Source organism: Daldinia loculata, assembly GCF_022478755.1.
Source record: "Daldinia loculata strain CBS 113971 unplaced genomic scaffold F4817scaffold_12, whole genome shotgun sequence".
Classification (NCBI taxonomy): domain Eukaryota; kingdom Fungi; phylum Ascomycota; class Sordariomycetes; order Xylariales; family Hypoxylaceae; genus Daldinia; species Daldinia loculata.
In genome coordinates this window covers 553,046-575,009 of record NW_026054866.1, presented here as the reverse complement: position 1 = coordinate 575,009, position 21,964 = coordinate 553,046, and the positions used below count along the sequence as shown (strand labels likewise).

General features: G+C 47.7%; 5 protein-coding genes across 5 annotated transcripts; 2 read left to right on the top strand and 3 right to left on the bottom strand.

The window, feature by feature from the left end:
• Positions 1-770: 770 nt before the first annotated feature.
• On the top strand, positions 771-1,292 carry F4817DRAFT_313974 (uncharacterized protein; the record flags this gene model as incomplete). Its single annotated transcript, XM_049300328.1, has 2 exons — positions 771-1,088; positions 1,212-1,292. 2 exons carry the CDS (start codon positions 771-773, stop codon positions 1,290-1,292), a joined length of 399 nt encoding a protein of 132 aa, XP_049161158.1.
• Positions 1,293-4,352: 3,060 nt separating this feature from the next.
• On the top strand, positions 4,353-7,070 carry F4817DRAFT_37106 (glycerol kinase). The gene is made up of 4 exons (XM_049307386.1): positions 4,353-5,047; positions 5,115-6,106; positions 6,177-6,852; positions 6,912-7,070. Exons 1-3 carry the CDS (start codon positions 4,743-4,745, stop codon positions 6,653-6,655), a joined length of 1,776 nt encoding a protein of 591 aa, XP_049161157.1. The 5' UTR covers positions 4,353-4,742; the 3' UTR covers positions 6,656-6,852; positions 6,912-7,070.
• A 1,879-nt stretch (positions 7,071-8,949) lies between these two features.
• On the bottom strand, positions 8,950-10,747 carry F4817DRAFT_36882 (mannose-1-phosphate guanylyltransferase). The gene is made up of 4 exons (XM_049307279.1): positions 10,511-10,747; positions 10,400-10,443; positions 10,158-10,304; positions 8,950-10,085 (listed from the first exon to the last, which is right to left on the bottom strand). The coding sequence occupies exons 1-4, from the start codon at positions 10,515-10,517 to the stop codon at positions 9,186-9,188; spliced, it is 1,098 nt and encodes a 365-aa protein (XP_049161156.1). The 5' UTR covers positions 10,518-10,747; the 3' UTR covers positions 8,950-9,185.
• Positions 10,748-13,463: 2,716 nt separating this feature from the next.
• On the bottom strand, positions 13,464-14,656 carry F4817DRAFT_36877 (uncharacterized protein). The gene is made up of 2 exons (XM_049307274.1): positions 14,347-14,656; positions 13,464-13,882 (listed from the first exon to the last, which is right to left on the bottom strand). Exons 1-2 carry the CDS (start codon positions 14,375-14,377, stop codon positions 13,527-13,529), a joined length of 387 nt encoding a protein of 128 aa, XP_049161155.1. The 5' UTR covers positions 14,378-14,656; the 3' UTR covers positions 13,464-13,526.
• A 5,638-nt stretch (positions 14,657-20,294) lies between these two features.
• F4817DRAFT_357480 (terpenoid cyclases/Protein prenyltransferase) lies at positions 20,295-21,875 on the bottom strand (the record flags this gene model as incomplete). Its single annotated transcript, XM_049305927.1, has 5 exons — positions 20,295-20,541; positions 20,596-20,898; positions 20,978-21,095; positions 21,153-21,280; positions 21,337-21,875. 5 exons carry the CDS (start codon positions 21,873-21,875, stop codon positions 20,295-20,297), a joined length of 1,335 nt encoding a protein of 444 aa, XP_049161154.1.
• Positions 21,876-21,964: the final 89 nt, after the last annotated feature.

Genomic DNA, 21,964 nt, shown 5'->3' with positions numbered 1-21,964 from the left:
TATCGGATGATTGTTTACTACTTTGATGACTATCTAGGTACCTACCTATGTACTCGCTGTGTAGTTTCTTAGAAGCGACAACGGATTAATAGAGACAGTATGGTGCTGTAGATTTCGATAGTAGGCCAGGTTATAGCTAACTGCTGGCTTGTATACTCAAGCCTGGTTAAACTACGTAGTCGTAGCGTTAATTCCTGACGAGGTAAATACCTATCATGTATACCGCCCCAGTTTCCTCTTTCCTGTAAAGATTCTTACTTGGTTTCCCAACAACTATACAACCCTGGCCTTTGACTAATACAAGAGAACCTTCAGTTCTCTCAAGAGGCTGGAGCAACCTAAGTTTACACCAAATAAACTATCGACATAATGAAGAAAACCGAACTGAAAACTACCGCGTCCGAACACCTCGTGTTTAAACTATAACGCCAACACGTTGGGGGAGCAAACTTTGGCATTACGCTCAGTCAAAATGGCTCCCCAATATAAAATACCCTCCTCGATTCTCAGGTATAAAACCACACGAGTTGGACTTGCTATCATCTGAAAATAATTTCCATCCTTTCTACAACATCATCCATCAATGATACTACCATTACTATTTTCTTGACGATACAACAAACATTCAAGCCACTTAACTACCCACCCAAGTTATAACACTTAATATAACAACGATACCTCTCCTGTGTAATATTCCTATCTTAGGCCGGCCTTTTATCAACAACAAACTAAGCAACAAATTATATTACTACTGCGAAGTCATCGTAAACATGTCTTCAACACCTTCAACCTCGGGGAGCGATAGCCGCAACAGCAACTCGCCCAAATACTATAGCCCAATACAGAATCAAGAGAGTATCAATCGCAGAAAAAGTGAACACCAGCAAAGACGGTTGGCGCTCAGATTCCATGATAAACCCAACGGAGCTAGGCTGGGAATGCACTGGGATTTCAACCGAGGGAAGAATGTGCCTTATATAAAAGACCACTTCACCGGCGTTATTCGACCTGCGACAATGAAGGACGACATGTACAGCAACATGTCCGAAGAAAAGCTCGAACAGCATCGCCAGTATCACCAACAAATGGTCGAATCATTACAAGACGAACAAGACAAACAAGACAAACAAGACGAGGAGCAAAACAACTCTTAGGTAAGCTTATATGTTTTTATAATCGAGAAGGAACCCTCCCGCTGACTAAGACGGCAGGAAACGCTCGAGGAGGAAGTTAAGATCGAAGAAGCGATCAATTGGCCGAAGGTAGAAGATTCGGCCACCGGTGCAACCTAAACGAATAACAAAAACCAAACGGATAACAAAAATATACCTACGAGCCAGGAAAGGAACGAATCCCACCATTCCGGTGAGCGGTAACGGAACCGGATATTTAACGGAGATGTCTCGCGGCAACAAGACGAGGAAGTACCAAGGGAAAAGGATTATCGAAATCAGCTACGACATTAGATGTACACCATGCAGGAAAAATTGGCAATGCCATCGTCGACAAGTCAGGCAACAAATACAAAATTACGGAACTTAACGATAAAGATAACGAGGAAGGCAAAGAAGACGCCTCCAGCATCGCGAGAAGCTTTTTACATCACGACAACTTAATCAAAAACAAGCTTCAAAGCTCCGAATTTCTTGCTTAAGATACCCTTGATAAACAAAAGCAACAACTTAATCGAAGCAAGCAAGCAAATAGAAGATAAACCCGACACGATGACGAAATTAGAAAGCAAATTCGACAAGTAGAAGAAGAATTTCGCAACCATATATACTCTACCAACACTTAACAGCCGCCTATCGCTTAGACATATCGGCGTGCTTTATATCATGAAATATGAATCAACATAGATTCGATAGTGTTGTTGGAGCGACGGACTATCGACTTCGGGCACACTGCAGAGGTATTCCTCACTCTCACAAATGCATTCGAGACCGACATCTTAATCGGTTTGAGTGCACTCGAAACTAGCCAATATCATCGTCGATCGTGTAACCCTAACAACTACGTACAACATATTTCCGAAATGGTTCACGATCAAAAGCATCACTTCGGCCCGAAAAGTGATGCTCACTCTTGCAGATGGCATCACGAACATCATTTTTAGCCCGAGACGAGGAAGTGTAGTCCTGTCGCCCCTAGAAGTCAAAATGGAAGCCCTGGTGAATCGCTTTGTGGACGGACTTTAGGACTTAGACCTGTGGAAGGAATCTATTGATAATAATGCTCGGAACTGCAAGCCTTTTTGGAGAGCGTATAATGTTATTCGGAACTACCACCGAATCCTGCAGTTTCGACTGAACACCGAACACTAAATACCTACGAATGAGCTCGAAAGAAAAAGGCAAATGGATGGGAAGGAGGAAAAAAAGAAGGGGACACACGGAAGATAACTGAGCTCGGTTGTTGCATATCCCTCCTACATATACATTGGTCGAGACATCCACCCATGTGAAACAATATGTACCTAACCTATGGGTACACCCGGACATGAAACTCCAGGGCTGTCATATGCACGAGATGAAAGATGCATAATACGAGGTTTGCTCCGTCAATTATCAGAGCAAACAATCAGCTATAGATAACCCCCCCCGGGGCTCGGCCCCACAACAAAGACCGGAAAAGAAGTTGGACAGACGATCTCCCGACCGCAACAAGTCCCACAAATTTCCGGCATTGAGGCTTGATGCAACGGCAGAACCCATAACATTTAGACCAATGGAATTAATCTTGGTCGATGCGAGCCCGACGGCAATAGGAACGGGTACGGGGTCTTAAAGGAAAATAAAAAATCGAATTATTAATTTCGGGGTTATTTTTGGCACGTTGCCAAGCGTCAGATAAATGGCTCATGGAGATATAATTTCTAAGCGGTGGAAGGATTGGTTGCACGTGGACTAAGGGAAAAAGGGGAAAGGAGGTGGGAAGGAAAAAAGAGGGTGAAAGGGAAATGGGGTATGGGGAATGGGGGGGAACGGGGAAGGGGAAGGGGAAGGGGAAAGGGAGAGAGAGGGAGAGGCTTTGTTCGGAAAGGGTGGGAGACAAGGGAATGAATGCATCGTCAATATCGTTGACGTATACTATGTACGGGAGGAATGGAATACGTGGCCAACCCCCGGTCCCACGTCCAGACATAGATAATGAGTGATTATGCGTGCGCCCGGTGGCCGGTCACGAACAAAAAAAAATCAAATTTATCACGCGGATGTGATTATCGTGAAGTGGCCCCTCGCACAGATCACCGAGTGTTGGTCTAGAGCAGGCAAACCGTGCTTGACCGCATCCCAGGGGCGGCCTCGGAGGCTCAGACGAGAGGGACCCCCATGCTGCGATGCTGCCATGTTCCAATCTTAGGCGGTTAGGCAGGGAATGCAGGAAAAAAGGTCACGCTGGCCAAGCTGTGCGTGTTGCGTGCTATGTAAGATAGAAGAGGGAGGTTGACGAGAATACCTAGTAAAATCTGTTGAGTAATGGAACACTAGGACATTAGGAATTCTTCACATGGGAAAGGAAGGAAAAAAAAAAAAAAGAAATGAGGGGCAAAATTCGGCTCGAGCCTTTTTTTTTTTTTTGTTCTTTGATGAAAATGGATTGTGCCAAATTTCGAGCGCCGCGCCCCTAAGCTAGACCTATGTAGTAACTTCTCCCGCCCCTCTAGTACAAGAACGATGAGCTAATGGGAGCCTCCCCCCTTCCATCCTTCCATAAGTGAATGTTCCACCAATCCCTGGTAGAAGGATTGGCTGGGAAGATGGGAAGGTGGGGAATATTATTTTTCAAGACACTCAGAAGGGACGCATCGATACACTCATGCGCTCATATGTTAGGTACGCTTGAGGATGGGCGCTCTGTAAGGTCTAGGCGATTCCTGCTATGTAGGTTTCTTAAGATAGCCCAGATAGCCCAGATTAAGCCCTGCTTACGACCGTGCCGGTATCGTGCCGGTATCTAAGGTTGTCAGCAAATTCGAACCAAACAAAATCAACAAAATCAACTTAAACCATCCAATAATGTTCCCCGCAATCCTCCAAGCTTTCTCCACTCTCCACGAGCCAGCCTACCATAGTTACTCCAGCTCATACGCTCATATTCCTAAATTTGCTCCAGAGACACGGCTAGGCAGCTCTCGTATCCCTGCTCTTTCCTGCATTCCTGCATTCTCGAATTTGCATTAGGCACTTTGTTCAATTCGCATGCTAAAAAGCTTCAGCCGGTTCAGATCGGTACAATTCAAGTACAATACCTACGTAAGTGCCGTAAGTGCGACATTGTGCGATCTACTCGCACTTACCAAGATGATTGTCCCATTCACTGCCACTGCCACATCCACTTCCACTTCCACATCCACGTCCTTATCCTTTTACTCTTTCTCCTCTTATTATTACTTCTTTTCCGTTTCTTTATCTCTCCTCTTCTCCTCATATTCCTCTTACTCTTACTCTTTCTCCCCTCGTACCCATCGTAACCATCGTATATTATCTTGTCGACCTATCCCTATCATAACCACTGCCCCGTTGCAACAAAAGATACCAAAGATACCCTTTATCAAACGAATTTCCGTCGCGGGATATACCTCGGCCTCCTTTAAGCCGACTGCACGTCATCTCGATCCAGGTTGCTAGGATAAGGCTAAATTGCCTCGCGCCGTCTCCCACCTTGAACGAACTTCAACACCATCAAGTCGTCCGGTAACTATCTCACCAGTTGTCATTCGTAACAACAACCAGAGTGCAATGGGAGACAACCGTGAGACCAACGGGTTGACCAACGGTCATGTCAATGGTTATGCCAATGGCCGCACCAATGGCTATACTGATGGTCAGCGTGCCAACGGTTATACCAACGGCAACACCAATGGACAGACCAATGGCAGTTCCAACGGCGGCGGTCTATGGACTAGCAAACGTGCACCGTCGGAATGGTTTATCGGTAGTATAGACCAGGGCACCACGTCGTCGCGTTTTCTCATCTTTAATCGCCACATGGACCCAGTCGCCAGTCATCAAATCGAATTTGAAAATCTCTATCCTGAATCGGGGTATTGACGTCACCCTGACCCCCTTATTACATCAACCATGAGCTAATGCCCCATTTTCGCAACGCAGGTGGCACGAACATGATGCCTTAGAATTGCTCAGCTCTGTTGAGTCTTGTATCGAAAGGGCCATTGAACAGTTTACTTTCAAAGGTTATTCCAAGTCCCAAATAAAAGCTGTAGGTATCACAAACCAGCGCGAAACAACGGTATGCTGGGATAAGATCACCGGCGAACCCCTATGCAATGCTGTCGTATGGCCCGACACCCGAACCAAGGATATCGTCCGAGATTTGAAGAATTACCCTGGCGCCCATGCCATCCCCGAACTATGCGGTCTTCCCCTGAGCACGTATCCTTCCAGCGTAAAACTGGTTTGGCTGTTGAAGAATAACCTGACCGTGAGAAATGCCTACGAGGAAGGCCGTCTCGCATTTGGCACCGTAGATAGCTGGCTGATTTACCGCCTCAACGGTAAGGAGAAGAATGTCCACGTCACGGACACCACCAACGCAAGTAGAACTATGTTTATGAACCTGCACACCCGGCAGTATGATGACAGACTACTCAACTTCTTCGGAATTGACAAGAACAAGGTTGCATTGCCCAAGATTGTGCCATCGTCGGACCCCGAAGCCTTCGGTACCATTGGCCGCGGCGCCTTGGCCGGAGTGAGAATTGCAGGTTGTTTAGGTGACCAGGCCAGCGCGCTCGTCGGCCAATGCGGATTCAAGCCAGGCCAGGCCAAGAACACATATGGTACTGGATGTTTCTTGTTATACAACGTAGGCCACAGGCCGGTACTTTCCAAGTATGGCTTGTTGGCGACGGTCGCATTCGACTTTGGAAAGGGCCGGGAACCAGTTTACGCCCTGGAAGGAAGCATAGCAGTGGGTGGCTCTGGTGTAAAGTTTTTAATGAACAATTTAGGATTTATTAGAGACTCGAATAGAGTTGGCGAATTGGCTGAGAGCGTTAAGGATAATGGCGGGGTGGTGTTTGTGACCGCATTCAGCGGTCTATTCGCACCGTACTGGATTGACGATGCGAAAGGTACCCTTTGTAAGTCCTCATCAATGGCCTCAACGGGCCTTAACCTATCTAGATAAGCATCTTGCTAATCATCTTCTAGTCGGAATAACGCAACACACGCAAAGAGGTCACATCGCACGTGCGACACTGGAAGCTACTTGCTTTCAGACTCGCGCGATTTTAGAAGCGATGGAGAAAGACTCAAACCATAAGCTTGCGTCTCTTGCCGTTGACGGCGGCATGTCGAACTCAGACCTGACGATGCAGACGCAAGCTGATGTTACCGGCATCCGCGTAGAGCGACCGGCAATGCGCGAGACCACGGCTTTAGGTGCCGCGATCGCTGCCGGTCTAGCTGTGGAAGGTTGCTGGACCAGCTTTGAGGAGCTCATAGAGCTCACACGCAAAAAGCCAGGTCGTCGGGTTTTCGAACCCAGAGTTGACCGGAAGAAAGCTCAGCGCATGTACCAACACTGGGAGAGAGCTGTCGAGATGAGTCGCGGATGGGTCCGCGACGATCACTCTGATGACGAGAATGAATCTTCCAGGCCTGACATCTTCAGGAAACCGACATTGTAAAATTTCAGATGTCGGAGTTGGCGCCCCCTCTCATTAATAACTATAAGTCGCAATGGAGTGTGACGGGTGGGGGTGGATCTTGGACATGATATCTGGTCATTCACTGGATGCACGAAGCGCTCAACGGGCGCCATGACCTCCATTCCCTTGCATTGAACATGTTGTTTCGGGAATAGATGCCCTGACATGCATGTCATATATAGGCAGGCAAGCGTGTAAGTAGGCAGGCAGAGGCAGGGAAAGGCAGCTTACACACCTTTTTACTTGTTTAACCTACCTGATTTTGTACGTAGCAAAAGGTCGCACATGCGGGAGGTTGGATGGGAGGGGACGTGAATGGTACGGCGGAAGGGTTGGAGGGTCGGGTATAGTTACATAGTAATGCTACCTTAGGTATAATAACACAGTATCTCCATAGTTTTCCTGCAGGCGCAAACGTATTATGTATTCGCAGCCGAACGGAACCATGTAATTGGCGTTTCGAGCTCGGTTTAATGTGCGGCCGTGATACGGCCGCCCACGCAGATTCGCAGATTTCGCAAATTGCTGACCGAAAGTGAACACGGGACACGGCACAAGACGGCACGATAATACGCACAGCAGGCCGAATTGCGGTTTACTGCCTAACGTTTATCATGTGAGCATGTGAAGTGAGATGAGATAGACGGGACATGATATTGGCTCCTTTTTTCGTGTGTATGGTATCACATTGCCGCTTTGGAATTTTCACCTGGGACAGATGACGAGGGTAGGATATATAAGGGAAGGGAATTATAGACGGATGGACGGACGGACGTGTGGAAATGCCGGGGAGTTTAGGTAGATGAGCAGGTAGGTAGGTAGGTAAGGTTCAGGTAGGTTCAGGTAGATGAAACAGTGGATGGATGGATGGTATGGTATGGTATGGTTATTAGGTACCTAGGTGGTAGTATGTATGTAATTGCGTGCGCGCGGACACCCGCCTATGTATGTCTACGCCTATGTGCTATACCATACCTGGAATAATATGTTTACTTCTACTTCTAGTTACATCTATCTACATCTACGTCTTTCTTATACCTGACTGTATATATAGATAGACGGTTTCGCTTAGGTAGCCTGGCTTAATGTTGCTAGTATTTTTGCTTTTTGCTAATGTATTGAATGAATGATAGTTAGTAGGTATGTAGAAGATACAAGTAGAAGTAGAGGTAGAAGTAAAATATACCAGCAGCATTAACAACAGCATCAGCATCAGCATCAGCATCAGTACATAATACACACATATACATTCACACACACACAATTATAATAGAACAGAATACAATATAATAAAACCAATCCTACCCGGCCAACATCACTAAACATACACCAACTAACCAGCCAACCAGCAAACAAACAAACGTAAACACACAAAACGCAGAAACCCAATAGATCCGAACCGGCGCAACGGCATCCCGTACGGACGTATTCTCGGAGCAACCAAATAGGCGGCTACTACCTCATCACAAAAGTGACCGCGGGCCCGTCACATCGACAGCTACCACGGTGTATTTCGCTACCAGCCAAACTTATACGTAGCGTCTCTACGAAGAAACATCACTACTCCTTAGGGGAAAAATTGAATAAATACTTACTGTATATAAACCGAAATCACTCAGCGGACACAAGGAATGGGATATACCAACGCCACTCGCTCACTCATCACATCATATCACATCAAATCACTACACAAGCTTCAGATCAGATCTTAGTCATTATCTTTTCAATTGCTCCTATTCCTCCTGATCTCGCTATACTCTCAGCTTATCTAACCCACCAAGATAAATCACCTAGGCAGGCCAGCTCGACGAGTCCGAGACACAGTTTCGCCCTCGCACATAAACGGTACGAGGTAACAACGAGCCCGATTCTCGATACCGGTCGTCCTCGGCTGCTTTTGCTCATGCTCGACAGTCCCACGCATTAAGTTAACCACTGCAAATACCAATTGAAAATTGCAATTATCCCTATCGCCGTAACGTCGTGTGCTCTTGCATCCGTATCTTTTTTTAGAGTCCAATGCTGACCTCATCCACATCGTTTCTCTTTTGCCGTAGACACTTTTCCCGTGTTTTATTTTGTATATATGCCCCCCTAATGGGCCAACGAAGTAGGCGCTCGATATAGTCGCGAAGGGCCCGTATAGATCAAGGGTCGCATCATCTGAGTGAGGGTTCCGGCTTCTCGTCAGTTCCAGTCGGGCATAACTCGACCAGGATAAAGACGACTAACTCCCGCCCTCCAATTCCTCGGACCCCAAATCTCGCCGGAATATCGGGCAAAATTATGACAGTCATCTATCATGACATACGGACCAGAACGCCATCCTACTTGGGAAACGGAATTGAACAAATGCTGAGAAGAGAGGTGCCCGAAGCCGGAGGGCGGAACAACTAACTTATTACGAAATATTAGACGTTGAAAAAAGGTGCCAGATTATACACAGGAAGAAGTGCCGAAAAAAATCGAAGTGGCAGTCGAGAAGAGCGCAAAATGACGCTGTAATCAATTACATGATAATAGACGGGTAGTCGACGTTGGCCTTGATGCTCTTGTGCGGGAGGACGCTTCCGCCGTTGACGTAGATCTCGTCGCCGATGCTCACGTCGTCACCGAGGACAGTGACGTTCTCGAGACGAGCCCACTTTCCGACGACGCTGTTCCAGCCGACGATGGTGCTCTTGATCCACGCGTGATCCTTGACCCTGGATCCCGGGAGGAGCGTACATCGCTGTAGACGCACACCATCGCCAATGACAACATTCTTGCCAATGACAACGTTAGGTCCAATGCGGCAGTTCTTGCCAATCTTGGCAGACTCGTCAATCATGACATTGCCACCGTGGACGTAGCTCTCGGAAGGAGAAACTAGTAGATGGGGCTGCTTCTTTGCGAGCGATGAAAGGTATAGGCAGGTACCCGTTAGGAAGTCCTTCGGTTGACCGACGTCCATCCAGAAGCCCTCGAGGTCGAAGGAGTGTAATTGTCCATCGCGAACGATAGCGGGGAAAGTTTCTTGCTCGATGGAGGTAGGTCGGTTCTTTTCAATGCGTTGGAGCACCGAAGTGTTCAGCATGTACATACCGGCATTGATACGATTGCCGACGAATTCGATGGGCTTCTCGACGAAACGGTCGATTCGCGTAGGGTGGTTAGGCTTGTGAACGATGACACCATATTTAGAGGGCTCTTCAACCTTCGTAACAACAATAGTGCCTTCGTTACCGTGTGACTTGTGAAACTCGGCGAGAGCCTTGAAGGGGAAGTCGCAGGTAATATCCGAGTTTAAGACAAAGAAGGGAGAGTCGTCCTTAGCTAGAATCTCCTCTGCAAGCTTAAGTGGACCGGCGGTACCGAGGGGTTCGTTCTCGAGGGAGAAGTGGATCTTGACACCAAGAGAGGCTTCGTACTACGAGAACCGTAATATTAGCAAATATGAAAGGGGAAAGACTACATATTATAACTTAGGTTAGGTACTCACCTCCTTCAAGACTCTCTCCATAACCTCAGGGCGGTAGTTGACAGCAAGTACAACATCAGTAACACCTACGGCAGCCAATGCCTCAATCTGGTGTAGAATCATGGGCTTGTTGGCGAACTCTACCAGAGGCTTGGGCATGGTAAGAGTCTAAAGGACTGTTCGTTAGCTTCTTGGTCCGAGTTTGAGAGATTATGCATTTTTCGATTCTTCGGCAATGCATTGTAGCAGATTGATAAACGTACCAAGGGCCGTAGTCGTGTGCCGAAGCCACCGACGAGAATGAGGGCTGTTAAATAAGATATTAGCGATGTCCACCTTTTAAATGTTATAGGATTTTTCTCAATAGCACTTACCCTTCATGATGGCGATAGGGGCGGAGTAGAATTAGACGTTAATTGTCGCGAAGCGAATGTAGACCACCAAGATATGCTCTCGCGCTGAGTGCTCTTGCGATTTTAAGTAGCCAACAACGACGCTCAAATTGCGAATTGGGAGACCCAGGACAGTGAGTCGGTGTAGTATTGAATACCGGCGCGGAATAGGCCGAAGTTAGGAATACAAGTGAATATAAAAAAAGGACGGTGAAGCTCTCAAAGAGTCGATGTAGTGAATAATAGCTGGTAGTGCTAGAAAAAGGATGAGTTGAGGACACTTGTATCTCTTTGCTCGCTCGGAGGGTGTCAAGGTGGTCAAGGTGTTCAAAGTGGTCAAAGTGGTGGTCGAACGAGAGATTGATGTTCAGTTGTGTTCAGTTCACGGAATGCCCCCTTTATTTCTTAGTTTAGGCCAGTTAAGTCGTCGCGCCAGTAAATGCTCGAAATTAGCGTCGCCCCCTCCCTAGACTAGCTAGGCTAGGTCCTTCCCAAACCCCTGGCCATCTGGCACCTGATTTTTGGGAAAGCCTATTTAAGGCCAGGTTGCTCTTGCTGCTACGCCAGGTGCACGGCCCTTCAGCCACAAAGCATGGCAGATGCAGCCCTGGGAGGTACCGAACCAGATGTACCATATGTATTGCCCTGTCCGGGAACCAATCACAGACCGTTCCACCCCACGGATACGAAACATTAAGATTGATTGAACATTGCATCTTTATGCTCTTCGATTGTTTTATTTAACTCGAAACTGAGTCAATCTTCCTGTGCAAGGTTCTGTAAGACTGAGAATTAGACGCGAGTCTGCCCTGAGCATGGTCAGGAAGGTTAATGCGGCGCAGCAAATTCAAATCTGTTCGAATCTTATGTTTTTATTCATCACGTCCTCCGAAAATACTTATTGTACCCTCCCTCGTATTGGTGGTGTGTTCGTGACAGGTAGATATGACGTCGGCTGTAATAAATACGAGTTATCCTCTAGTTACCCGGAATCTTCTCGTATCATTCCACTACCTCAGCACCATCAACCGTCGAGGTATTCTGCCTTTCTCCTCTCAAGATGGCTCAACAGATGGCAGGTTGACTACCTTATATATGTATGTGTTGACGAACTTGTTAGGTAACTTATCTCATGTGATAAGGAAGGATATGTCCCCAACTTCCAACTACGTACATGATCAACAGAGGCATCATGTGCGACACCCAGCACGTCCCGGGGGGCTAGCGTACCTAGCAGGGTGGGTTAGATACCGAAAGGCGAAAGGGTTGTTACCTAGCCTTTCTGATATGCAGATAGGTAGAGTGTGCCTGTCTCTCCAGTCCCGCGTCCCGGACTGGCAGACGCTGTGTCACGACCTGCAGGTTTCGTGTGCCTGTCACAAAGAGAAGCAGGGCGACGACGCATGTCCACCCGCACTCCCGTCGAGGGGCCAGCACCATCATCTGGGACATCTCGGGGAAAATAAAGTTGGGGACGATGATCCGTGGGGTGCGGGAAGGGGGAGGAGTTGTTCTTTTTTTAGATGACGTTTCGTTCCGAGAAAACATTCCGGTAGGACTTCATCTCTAAGTTGACCTTGGCCTTGACTTATACTTATACACGCATACATATCCGAGCCAACTTCCTATATGTCTCCTTTTTCTATATTCCCTCGTTTCCTTCACTTCATCATCATCATCATCATCATCATCATCATCTAGTTAGATGATTCCCTCGTTTCAAGAGAAAAGGACCAAGACTCGCTGCCTGACTCATTTACTCACCCTATACCAGACATATATCACGGGTATCCGCATCACATCAAGACATCCGCAAGCAAACAGAAAAAGATTAGATTGGTGCGACCATGAGATATCTCGTCAGGTCGTTGACGTCGTAAATTCGATTCTTCGTAACTATTCGTAATCATGATCATCATCTATCTAGCCGTGAGATCGTAATTTTATAAACTTCCCGCGCAAAATAATAATAATAATAATAATAATAAAAAAGCAAAAGAGCCTCTCCCATCATCATCATCACCACCTTCTTGTTCTTCAAGCGCTTGTATGGTATTTTTTAGTAAAGAAGCAGCAGCAAAGCGCCCGCCCGAGCGATAGTCTCTTCTCTTTTTTCTCTTTTCCTTCGCGCTTAAATTTCCATCCCGGAATTTTCTACCCAGTTTTCCTTTTCGTTTCGTTTCATCCCGTCTCTAGAATTTCGGTCGATTTCTGGTTTTCTCGTCGTCCGATTGAAGAAAATTGAGTGATGCCAGCCAGCGAGGCTTTGGCCCAAAGAAGAAAACAAATATCAACAGGTGCAATGAGCGAGCAAGGAGTGTCCCGCATTGCGTAACATGTCTTTTGGCCGCTCGCACAGTCCGGGGCATTCAAAAGAAGTCTATCTCGAGATAACCAATGTCCATTGAGCCAGGCCATGAAGGTAGTCGGTACGGTTCCGAGGCCATACACGGATGAGAAGGACTATGGCTCCCCATCAGCGGGATTTTCGCTAAACAGCAAAGTTGCCTCCGATAGAATCCGTTCTCCTGAACCGGCCTGGTTCTGTAGTTCCCACGGCCCCGAAGGAAAAATTGGGGGGTCTCATCAAGTCTTTTTTTTCTTTTTTCATATAGCATATAGAAAAGGAAGAAAAAAGCGTTTCAATAAAACGAGCAAAAAAGCCTCTGTTCAGGACGATGACACCAGATTTGTCATTATTAGTTCGGTTCATAAGTTCGTTCAGTTCATTCGTCAAGTCGTAATTCGTCGATTTATGCAAACTTTTGTCTCTCCTCCTCTCTCTCTCTCTCTGTCTCTCGGTGTCTCTTTCTCGTCGGGGAATATGCTGAATGGGGGTATTCCGCGGAATATGCCTGGGGATAAGCTGTGAAGCTTCACCACGTGTATATATATCAATCTTTGACGCCTCTCTGCCCTTGCTTGTAATCCATTGGTTAAAATTAGCCGATGGTCGTGTTTGGCTGAAATCCGTCGGGACGGCAGCCAATTTCCTCCCTCACTCGAAGGATGCGGTCGAGCTGCTGCTCGAGTGGTGTCCTGACCTATGGCGGCTCTCCTTCTGGGTATGGCCGTGGCTTGAAGAAGCGTGGCGGGACTTCTTGCGTCTGGTAGACTCATTGGCTGGAAGACCCTGGACGATCCCGTTACGCGCGAGCATGCCTCCATTGACAGAAAAGTTCCGACACACCATGAAGGCCCTCATGGCGGCATTCTCCTGGGCCAGGTGATCCGATTCGTATGCCAGGTCCGTCTGGTACTCGCGCCCATTTACCAGGACCAGGCACGTGTAGCCACTGGGATCTCTGTAACACTCGTACGAAGGGTCTCGCCACCCACGACGCCGGCACAAGCCTATCGGATGCTAAGTTAGCTGCTGATCCTGGAACTCCCCTTGCCCTGCTCCCCCATTCGATGCCAACAAATGCAAATAAACGCCCGGGAAGCATGGGCAGCGTATATGCAGCCCTAATGACGCGACGGAGATCGAGCATGACATATGCATGACAGCCAGATCGCGAACACTTCAGATCAGACGTGGAGGTACATCCGTCCATGTCAGGAACGTGGCGTTTAACAACACACAGAGAAGTGCTAGCTAGCTATGGTATTTTGGGAAATTCTTCGATGTTTTCGTGCGGCGTCGAAGCTTCGACGCAGGGGGGTTTGTCCACGTGTGTGAGACGAACACATCGCTGCCCCAGCCCCACCGCGCGCATCATCGTGGGGTTGGTTCATTGGGTTCATTGGGTTCATTGGAGACGGCAAGTCGCCAGGGCGTACGTGCTCTTTTTTGTTGAAAGTAGGCAATGACTTACTCTCGAGATACTGCATGTAGAATCCTCCCATATTGCTTTGCTGACAGCACTGACAGCAACTTAATGCTTAACAGCCCAGAAACTCGTGTAAGAAAAAATATCCAGCAGGGTGGTATTCTCTCTCAAAGCATAGAAACACCCCCACCAAGAAAGTCGGGACGGGTGTATGTACGGATAGGATTTCCGGGGAAGAGAGAGCAAAAAACCCAGCGTGTTGCTTACGGACGCGGGATGGGATTCCGGGGCGCGTTTTGAGTATGCAGTCAAGCCCAACTGTACGAGGGAATTTTATTAGGAGGGATCAATGGGGAAGCGGTAGGGCAGCACTGAGAAAAAAAAAAGTTTCGTCGACGAGGTCTGTACTACTCAAAGGAGGTGTGGTTGTGGTTGTGTTGAAGAAGGGGGATGTTAGGCTACGTATTCGGGGCTGCGGTGCAGAGAGACGAGCCATCGACGGCGAGACATGTGTGCTTTATTGCAGAATTGAACTTCGTTAGTGCGGGGCAGGGATCTAGTAAAGACGCAATTAAACAGAACAAGGCCGAAGGGGTCGAAGGGGGCAATGGGGGAACAATGGGGACCATAGAGGGACCCAAGAGGGACCATAGAGGGACCAGAGAGGGACCAGAGAGGGACCATAGAGGGACAATGGGGACGGAAGGGAACCAGGTCGATAGACGCAGGTGAAGATGCGGCTCTTGAAGAGTGTGACCCCATCTTGCTGTGCTGGCGCGTGTCGTTGCCAGTTGATAAAGCTTCGAGAGACTAGGCAACTCCACCGCAACACATGGGGTATGCATTCCCTTAGACGATCATCTCTGATAAGTCTGGCCGTGCTGGCCGTGCTGGCCGTGCTGGCCGTGTTGGCCGTGCTCCTTTTGGCAGAATGTGGTACCGCTGTCTCCGTCCGAGTTCTCCTCCATTCTCCTCCATCCTCCATAACCCTGTCCGACAATGGGACCTAGCTGGGTAAAAAGAGGAAAAAAGATGATGTATGCAGAGGTAAGCATAGGTATTTTGGAGTGGCGAAATGAAACTGGAACCAGTTCTGCGGCCAATACACGACCTCGGCGGAACTGAATTGGAAATAAAATAAAATAAAATAAAATAAAATAAAATACAATAAGATAAAATAACACTAGTTAGTTGATAAAATTAAAAATAAAGAAATAATAAGATATATCGCCCACTTGGGGAAAAGCTCAAAGACCGGTCTACCACTCACATCTTCTTCCTTTCGATACTTAACCAACCCAGAGCACCATAAAGAAGGGATGTGTCTGATTCGTTGTCTATGTAGAGGGGGAAGGTCAAAAAAGGAGAGACCCTCGACGTGAGAGTGAGAATGAGAGCTCCCAAGATCCCCCTTCCTCCTCGGCCACTAATGCAGCAGCAACTCAATCAAAACAACGAAAGGTCGGTACGGTATGGAAAAAAAGGCGGCTTTTTAGACGACCAGAAAAGGGTCAATAATGATACCTCCCCACGTACGTGCATGCTGCTCTGCTGCTGCTGCTGCTACGACGATGCCTGCTTTCGATATGTATGCGCACCTGTACGGTATGGTATAGCATGCTGTATGTATGTATGTATGTATGTATGTAGGTATCATGTATGTACGTATGTAGTAGCTATGTAGGTATATATGTATGTATATGTATGTATGTATATGTATAGGTATGTATAGTATAGATCCATGTACATGACAAGGACTCGGAGATCGAACCTGAGAGATGAGAAAGAGGGGGTCCCTAACGGTGAGAGAAGATGGAGTCCCGGATCTGAGAGTGAGGAGTGAGGAGTGAGGAGTGAGCGAGAGAGAAAAGAGAGAAAAATAGAAACGTAACCACCCGCAAAGCCAACCAACCTGCTGGATCAGACCAAGCCGACGGCACGTACATGGGTTTACATGGTTTACATGGTTTACATGGGACCAGGAGGTGGGTTGAGGAGATGGGCGATTCGCACCGGTGCCAGAAGTAGAAAATAAGTAGAACAACGTAAGCACAAAATATATTGGACGAATCAGAAAGGTTAATAGTAATAGTCAAAAGTAAACAGCTACAGCTAAAATAGAGGTTTAAAAAAAAACGGCTGGTGCTTATTTGACAATTGTTGGACGCGAGCGAAATGCTAGCGGCGCTTGACGAACTTACTTGTACCGGCGACCAATAGTTTTTTTTTTTTTTTTTCTGTTTAATTATTTTTCTTAGCTTTGTATCATTATATTTTTTTTTTCTTCTCTTTGTCTAGGTAACTAAGTTTTTTTTTTGTCTCTTAGGTTTCTCCTCATCCTTACCCCCCCCCCCCCCTCTCCCCGCCGAAGTGCAGAAAAAAAAGAGACCGAAAAAAAAACAACAACAATAACATAAACATAAACTAAGTAAAATCGAGAAGTTGACTGGTTCAAAGGCCGGGAACCATGAAGTCGGTGAGGAAGAATGAGATGCATGAACACAACTAGGCTAGCCTACCTGGGCAACCCCGGTCATCTCTTTTTTTCTTCTTTTCTTTTCTTCCTCGCGAACCTGGTCTCTGCCCTAAAAACCCATTGGCGCGAGGAACCACTTAGAGCCTTTTTGGGGGGTGTCGGGGGGTGTCGGGCCAATGAGCAGCGGCCGTGGTCCGGGGGGGCAGCGAAGGCGACTAGGCGAAGAACAGACGTTTAACACCTCATGCAATGATGAGTTGGCATTGCCGCTTGATATTAAATCAAGATAGACGTTATTTTGTGCATGTTAGATTGGGTACGGGTACCTAGTCGGCCATCCATAACCTACCCTATACCTAGGAGAACACTTGAGAATAAAGGCGAGCTGAGGTCGACCGAAGTAGCAGTACCGATCAACGACCTGGCCCGACAATACAGGCCTGACCACCCTGTTGCATCTGGTTGCATCTGTTGCATCTGTTGCATACCATACCTACCTACTTTAGGTACATATGAGGAAATTCGATGCCGCTCATCATGACGATTTTCGTATCTTGGACGGGTTTGGATGGACGAAGGAACCGTCGTGATTGCTACAATACATACAATAAGTTACATATATGATACATACGATGCACACCATACATACAACCTGCCCTCGACCCTCGACCCTCGACCCTCGACCACAACAACAGCATAAACACATAACAGCCCAGACGTAGACCGAGAATCACGGCCGCATGTAACTTTCGGACTTTAATGCAGCGGCCGCCGACTACCTAGTCCTATTATTTGTTTACTTTTATTCCTATTCCTATTCCTATTCCTATCCCTACCATGTATTCTTTTGCATTTCTTCGTAACGTTAGAGACGCCCAGACCGACCGTTGGAATCCACATAGGCGATACGCTAGACGCAGTACCGGGATGCAATATTTACATTTTACCTACCTACCTTCTTCGTTTGGCATATACATGATATCTAAAATTACATGATATATATGCGTGTGTATGTATGTATGTATGTATGTATGTACGTAGGGTAATGTTACCAGCGGCGTTAAAAGTTCCTACGCAGCGCCGCGGCGCGACGTGACGTGAGGGAAGCAAGCGCTCGAGACACATGTTATCAGTACACAAAGCCCAAGCGGCAGAAAGGTATAAGCCAACGAGCGAAAAGGAGGTGAAAAAAGGCAAAATGGAAAAAATATCCAATGTAGCTTATTAGAAGGTAGTCAAGTACCTACCTATATACTACGACACTAACCAATATCCCGTAAGACGGCTCAAGACGGGTATTACATTATGTATGTACGTAGCCTCTGCGTAACTTCAGCTCGATATACATGTATGGCACTCTACATGTTATCAGCGCGCTGTTCTGGAATGCGCACACAACGTCATCCTCTTCGACTGAGAAAAGCTGAAAAGTGTCGCGACGGTGGGTAGGCTTCGCCGACTACGCTTGGGATACTGGGTAGTGGAAGAGGGCATCTAGTCATCCTGATCATCCACCATACAGTTGACCATTACGCGCAGACCAACGAGAGAGAAACATATATAATATCTTCATGCAATATACATAACGCCATGTTACTTCGAGGTAAGAAAAACTAATGCCGTTAAGGATGTTGCCGACCAGCCCTCCGCTCCCACGCGCACGGTTAGGGAGCGCTCACGATCCTACCTAATCTGCGAGACCCGTATGGCTGCCAGAGACATACATACGTAGCCCCAAAGTCATTCTGTCAGGAATGCAACGTGTTTGCGAGATCCGAGACCTCGGCGGCCAGTCCATCCGTCCTGGCCACCACGGCCATCACGTCCGAGCTGCTAGGAGAGAGGTCCGGCAAAGGGAGCCGTGGGATCGTCGCTGTCTCCCATTAAGCCTTTCGGCAACACTCATTCGAGAGATGCCTTAAAGTAGGATCCCGGGGGTTCAATTCGTGCTTATCATACGGCGAAGCGAGTCGTTCATCCGGGGGAAGGCCCACAAGCGAAGGAAATTTCGTGCAGCAGGCCTTGTTTACCATAAACGCGCCGAGGCGCAGCCTAAAGCTTGAGGGATTGGCCACATACGTAGGCCTGCTTGTTGTTGGGGGGGTACATTTCTTTTCCAATTCACTCCCCAAATCTTTCTGCTACGTGCTCTATATTACGCTCCCCCCGAGTCGAATTAGGGGCAAGCGATAACAAAGTATGGTCAGGAGATGACATACAATTGCTGTAGAGAGGAATTGGGAATTTAGCCCTGGACTGTAACCCTTATATCACGGTATCTATGAATACGATCATATGGGCTAGTTCGATGACTCCCGATCATCATGTCAACAAGTCTTTTCCATGTGTCTGTGGACTCGTAGCACAGCATCTTACTACGTCGCGTAGAGCATATGCGACTAGTGGAGACGAGGCCAAATACTACCTCCCTGCCCTTAGCTCGGTAGAGATCGTTCTACCGTCCGAAGTCATGGCCACCCAAGGGAGACCGTAATGGAGACTGTACACGTCAGGGACTCAATATGGCCGTAGGAATACAGGGTAGCATGGGTGTAGGTGTAGGGACGGGATGCGAAACAACCGCACCATGTGGTCAACACATCGATTCTGTTGAGTCGATCAGCACGTACAAAGCTGATGCAAATTCTCATAACGCCTCTCGATCGCTACATCGCGGCTTCTATAGGCTTGAGCATTATGGACGCCCTCGTACGATTCAATAGTCTCCTTACTTTAGCTAGAGCTGCCGTCTGCCGTCGACGTTCCGATTTGGACTACATTAGGTAGATATAAGCCAGTGGCGTTTTCCGGACTCTAACAAGTCGGGTCGAATCCAGTATCTAGGAGAGCTTGCCACACTATTACCAGCTCTGGCTGGCTCATCTGCGCTCGAGCTTGCTGAATAAGGTACGGGTTATCGTGTTAGACTGCATGACCGCATATGGTGGAGATGGTAGATTAACGAATGCACAAGAATCCCTCTAGATGGTTCTGTCTCACTTTAATCGGGCGAACGTGCTTGGTGAACCTTCTCTTGTATTACCTCTAGAGGTCTATCTGTTTGATTGTGAAGTGCATGATACTTCCTGTAGAAAAACGTGAAAAGGGTATAGGCGGGCCCTTCTTGTACATTGAGCGAGCCAATCTTCGTTGCCGAGGTTCTCGATGCACCGTCTTGATGTGTAACTGCGGAGGCACGCCATCCACTAAGGATAGGAGCGCAGCTATTATCCATTACTTGACTTCTTTCGCCCTCAGAATGCCCCTAAGTAGGCGAGTAGGTACACGAGTTAGCCTACCTCGACCTAGGGGGTAATTATATGGCTTATACTAAGCACACTATGAGAGCTATACTATATAGCTCGACACGTGAGGGAGAGGCTATAATGCTGACTGACACTCAATAATCATGGGCGGAAGGTCGAAGATTCGTAGGATGCGAGGGAAATTCTCAGCCTTCCTCGATTGGTCCGGCGTAGTGTCGGATATGGCCTCTTCATATGCGGCCACAAGCGGGTCAAAATCCCGGCTTCGATAGGAAATATGACATGATTTCTTTCCGTTTCCCCTCAGGTATGAAATACACAGGATCAGTAGTGTTGAGTCGATCTTCTTCAGCATAAATCTGAGGGCTTCCGCGGAGCGGCGAGACGTCATATTCCGAATGCGTCATCCCTTCACCCTCCGAGGCAAGTAAACGAGTAATGTGTTGAGCTGAAGAAAGTCCGCTGAGTACGTAACATGTATGATACGCATCAGAAATTCTTTTTGTGGTATTTAGCCCATGTCTAGATTACGGTTGGCATCTATGTACTTACTTGCTTGGCTTGTCTCTCATACCACCCCTTTTTGATTGATCTTGCGCGCAACAGAGGATATACCGGATAAGACCTTCGCGACTATAAATGTTGTGGATATCAATATCGGGGCTTTTGTGTTTGTTTATGTCAAACATTAGACTTGATGGGCCGGCAAGGCTAGCCTCGACCAATGGCCAACAACAGCCTACCCAATGGCTGTAGCAGCCATCAACAAGCTTGTTCGTACGGCCGCTATACCCGCCTTCCGGTGCATACTGCCGTGATGACAGCCATGAAATAAGCCGTGGGACATCAAGATATCTACATTCAAGGGTTAGTACGAGAGCAACATATAAATTATCGAGATCAGCAGAGCTTCTGAAGATCAGACAACACAAACTTGGGAAAGGTACGATGCGGAGCACCAAGGATCGCGAGGCAACCTAAAGCGCAGAAGGCATAAGCTCCATGGGCTTCACCATCTGGTTGCGCCGAAATTCCACCCTCAAAGGTTTGGCCTGCAGGATTAGTTTGCATAGGTCTAACAGATGGGTACTTCGCCTGGGTCCTCTTACATCGCCGTACATAATCTCCTAGGCCTGCGAATAAGTTTGGTCCGTCGGGCGTCCATGCCGGAGAGTCGGGCGGCAACTCAAGAGGAAGGTTAAGCAGAGTAATCAGGACAGCTGCACAGTAGGCTCCCCTGACAAACATCATTAGCCACATGTCGTTGAGGTCGGTCTAATGAGGCCGCCTTACCTTATGTCGACTTCGCCTCCAACAGCCATCCTAAAGCCCCCGCCAGGCTGCTTCAAATCACAAAGCCATTTCCAAAGAGCTCTTCGGTCAATGACTTCATACGCAGCATCGCCTCCTACTACGGCTAGTGCCAAGACCACAGCATACGTACAGGCTAGGTGGGAAGCGTGGCCAAAACCTCCTCCAAACCCGCCAGTAGGATTTTGCATGGAACGGGCCGTCTCGATAAGGCTATCGCGGTAAACAGAGACATCATCCCCTAGGAGGGATAGACCATTGAGACACCAGTAAAGGATCCACGGTCTGCTTGCATCTAACATCACGAAACGAGCAGGAAGGGGTGCCAGGTTCTTACGGAGGAATTTTATATGCCGTTCCCGATCAAGACGTGGTAGGCCATACTGGTTGTATGACACATTATCAACCTGCGCCGCCAAGAAAGGTAGGCATTCATTCACGGTGATATCTTGTACGTTGGAAGTTGCGGTAGCGAGCGCTTCCCGAATAGGGGGCCAGCTAGTGAACAGATCAGGGATCATTGGTTCCTGACTTTCGTAAGCTGTTGGACCGGCCATGGATAAAGTGTGGTGTTTATTTACCATCTCATCCGAATCACCTTGAAAATCTT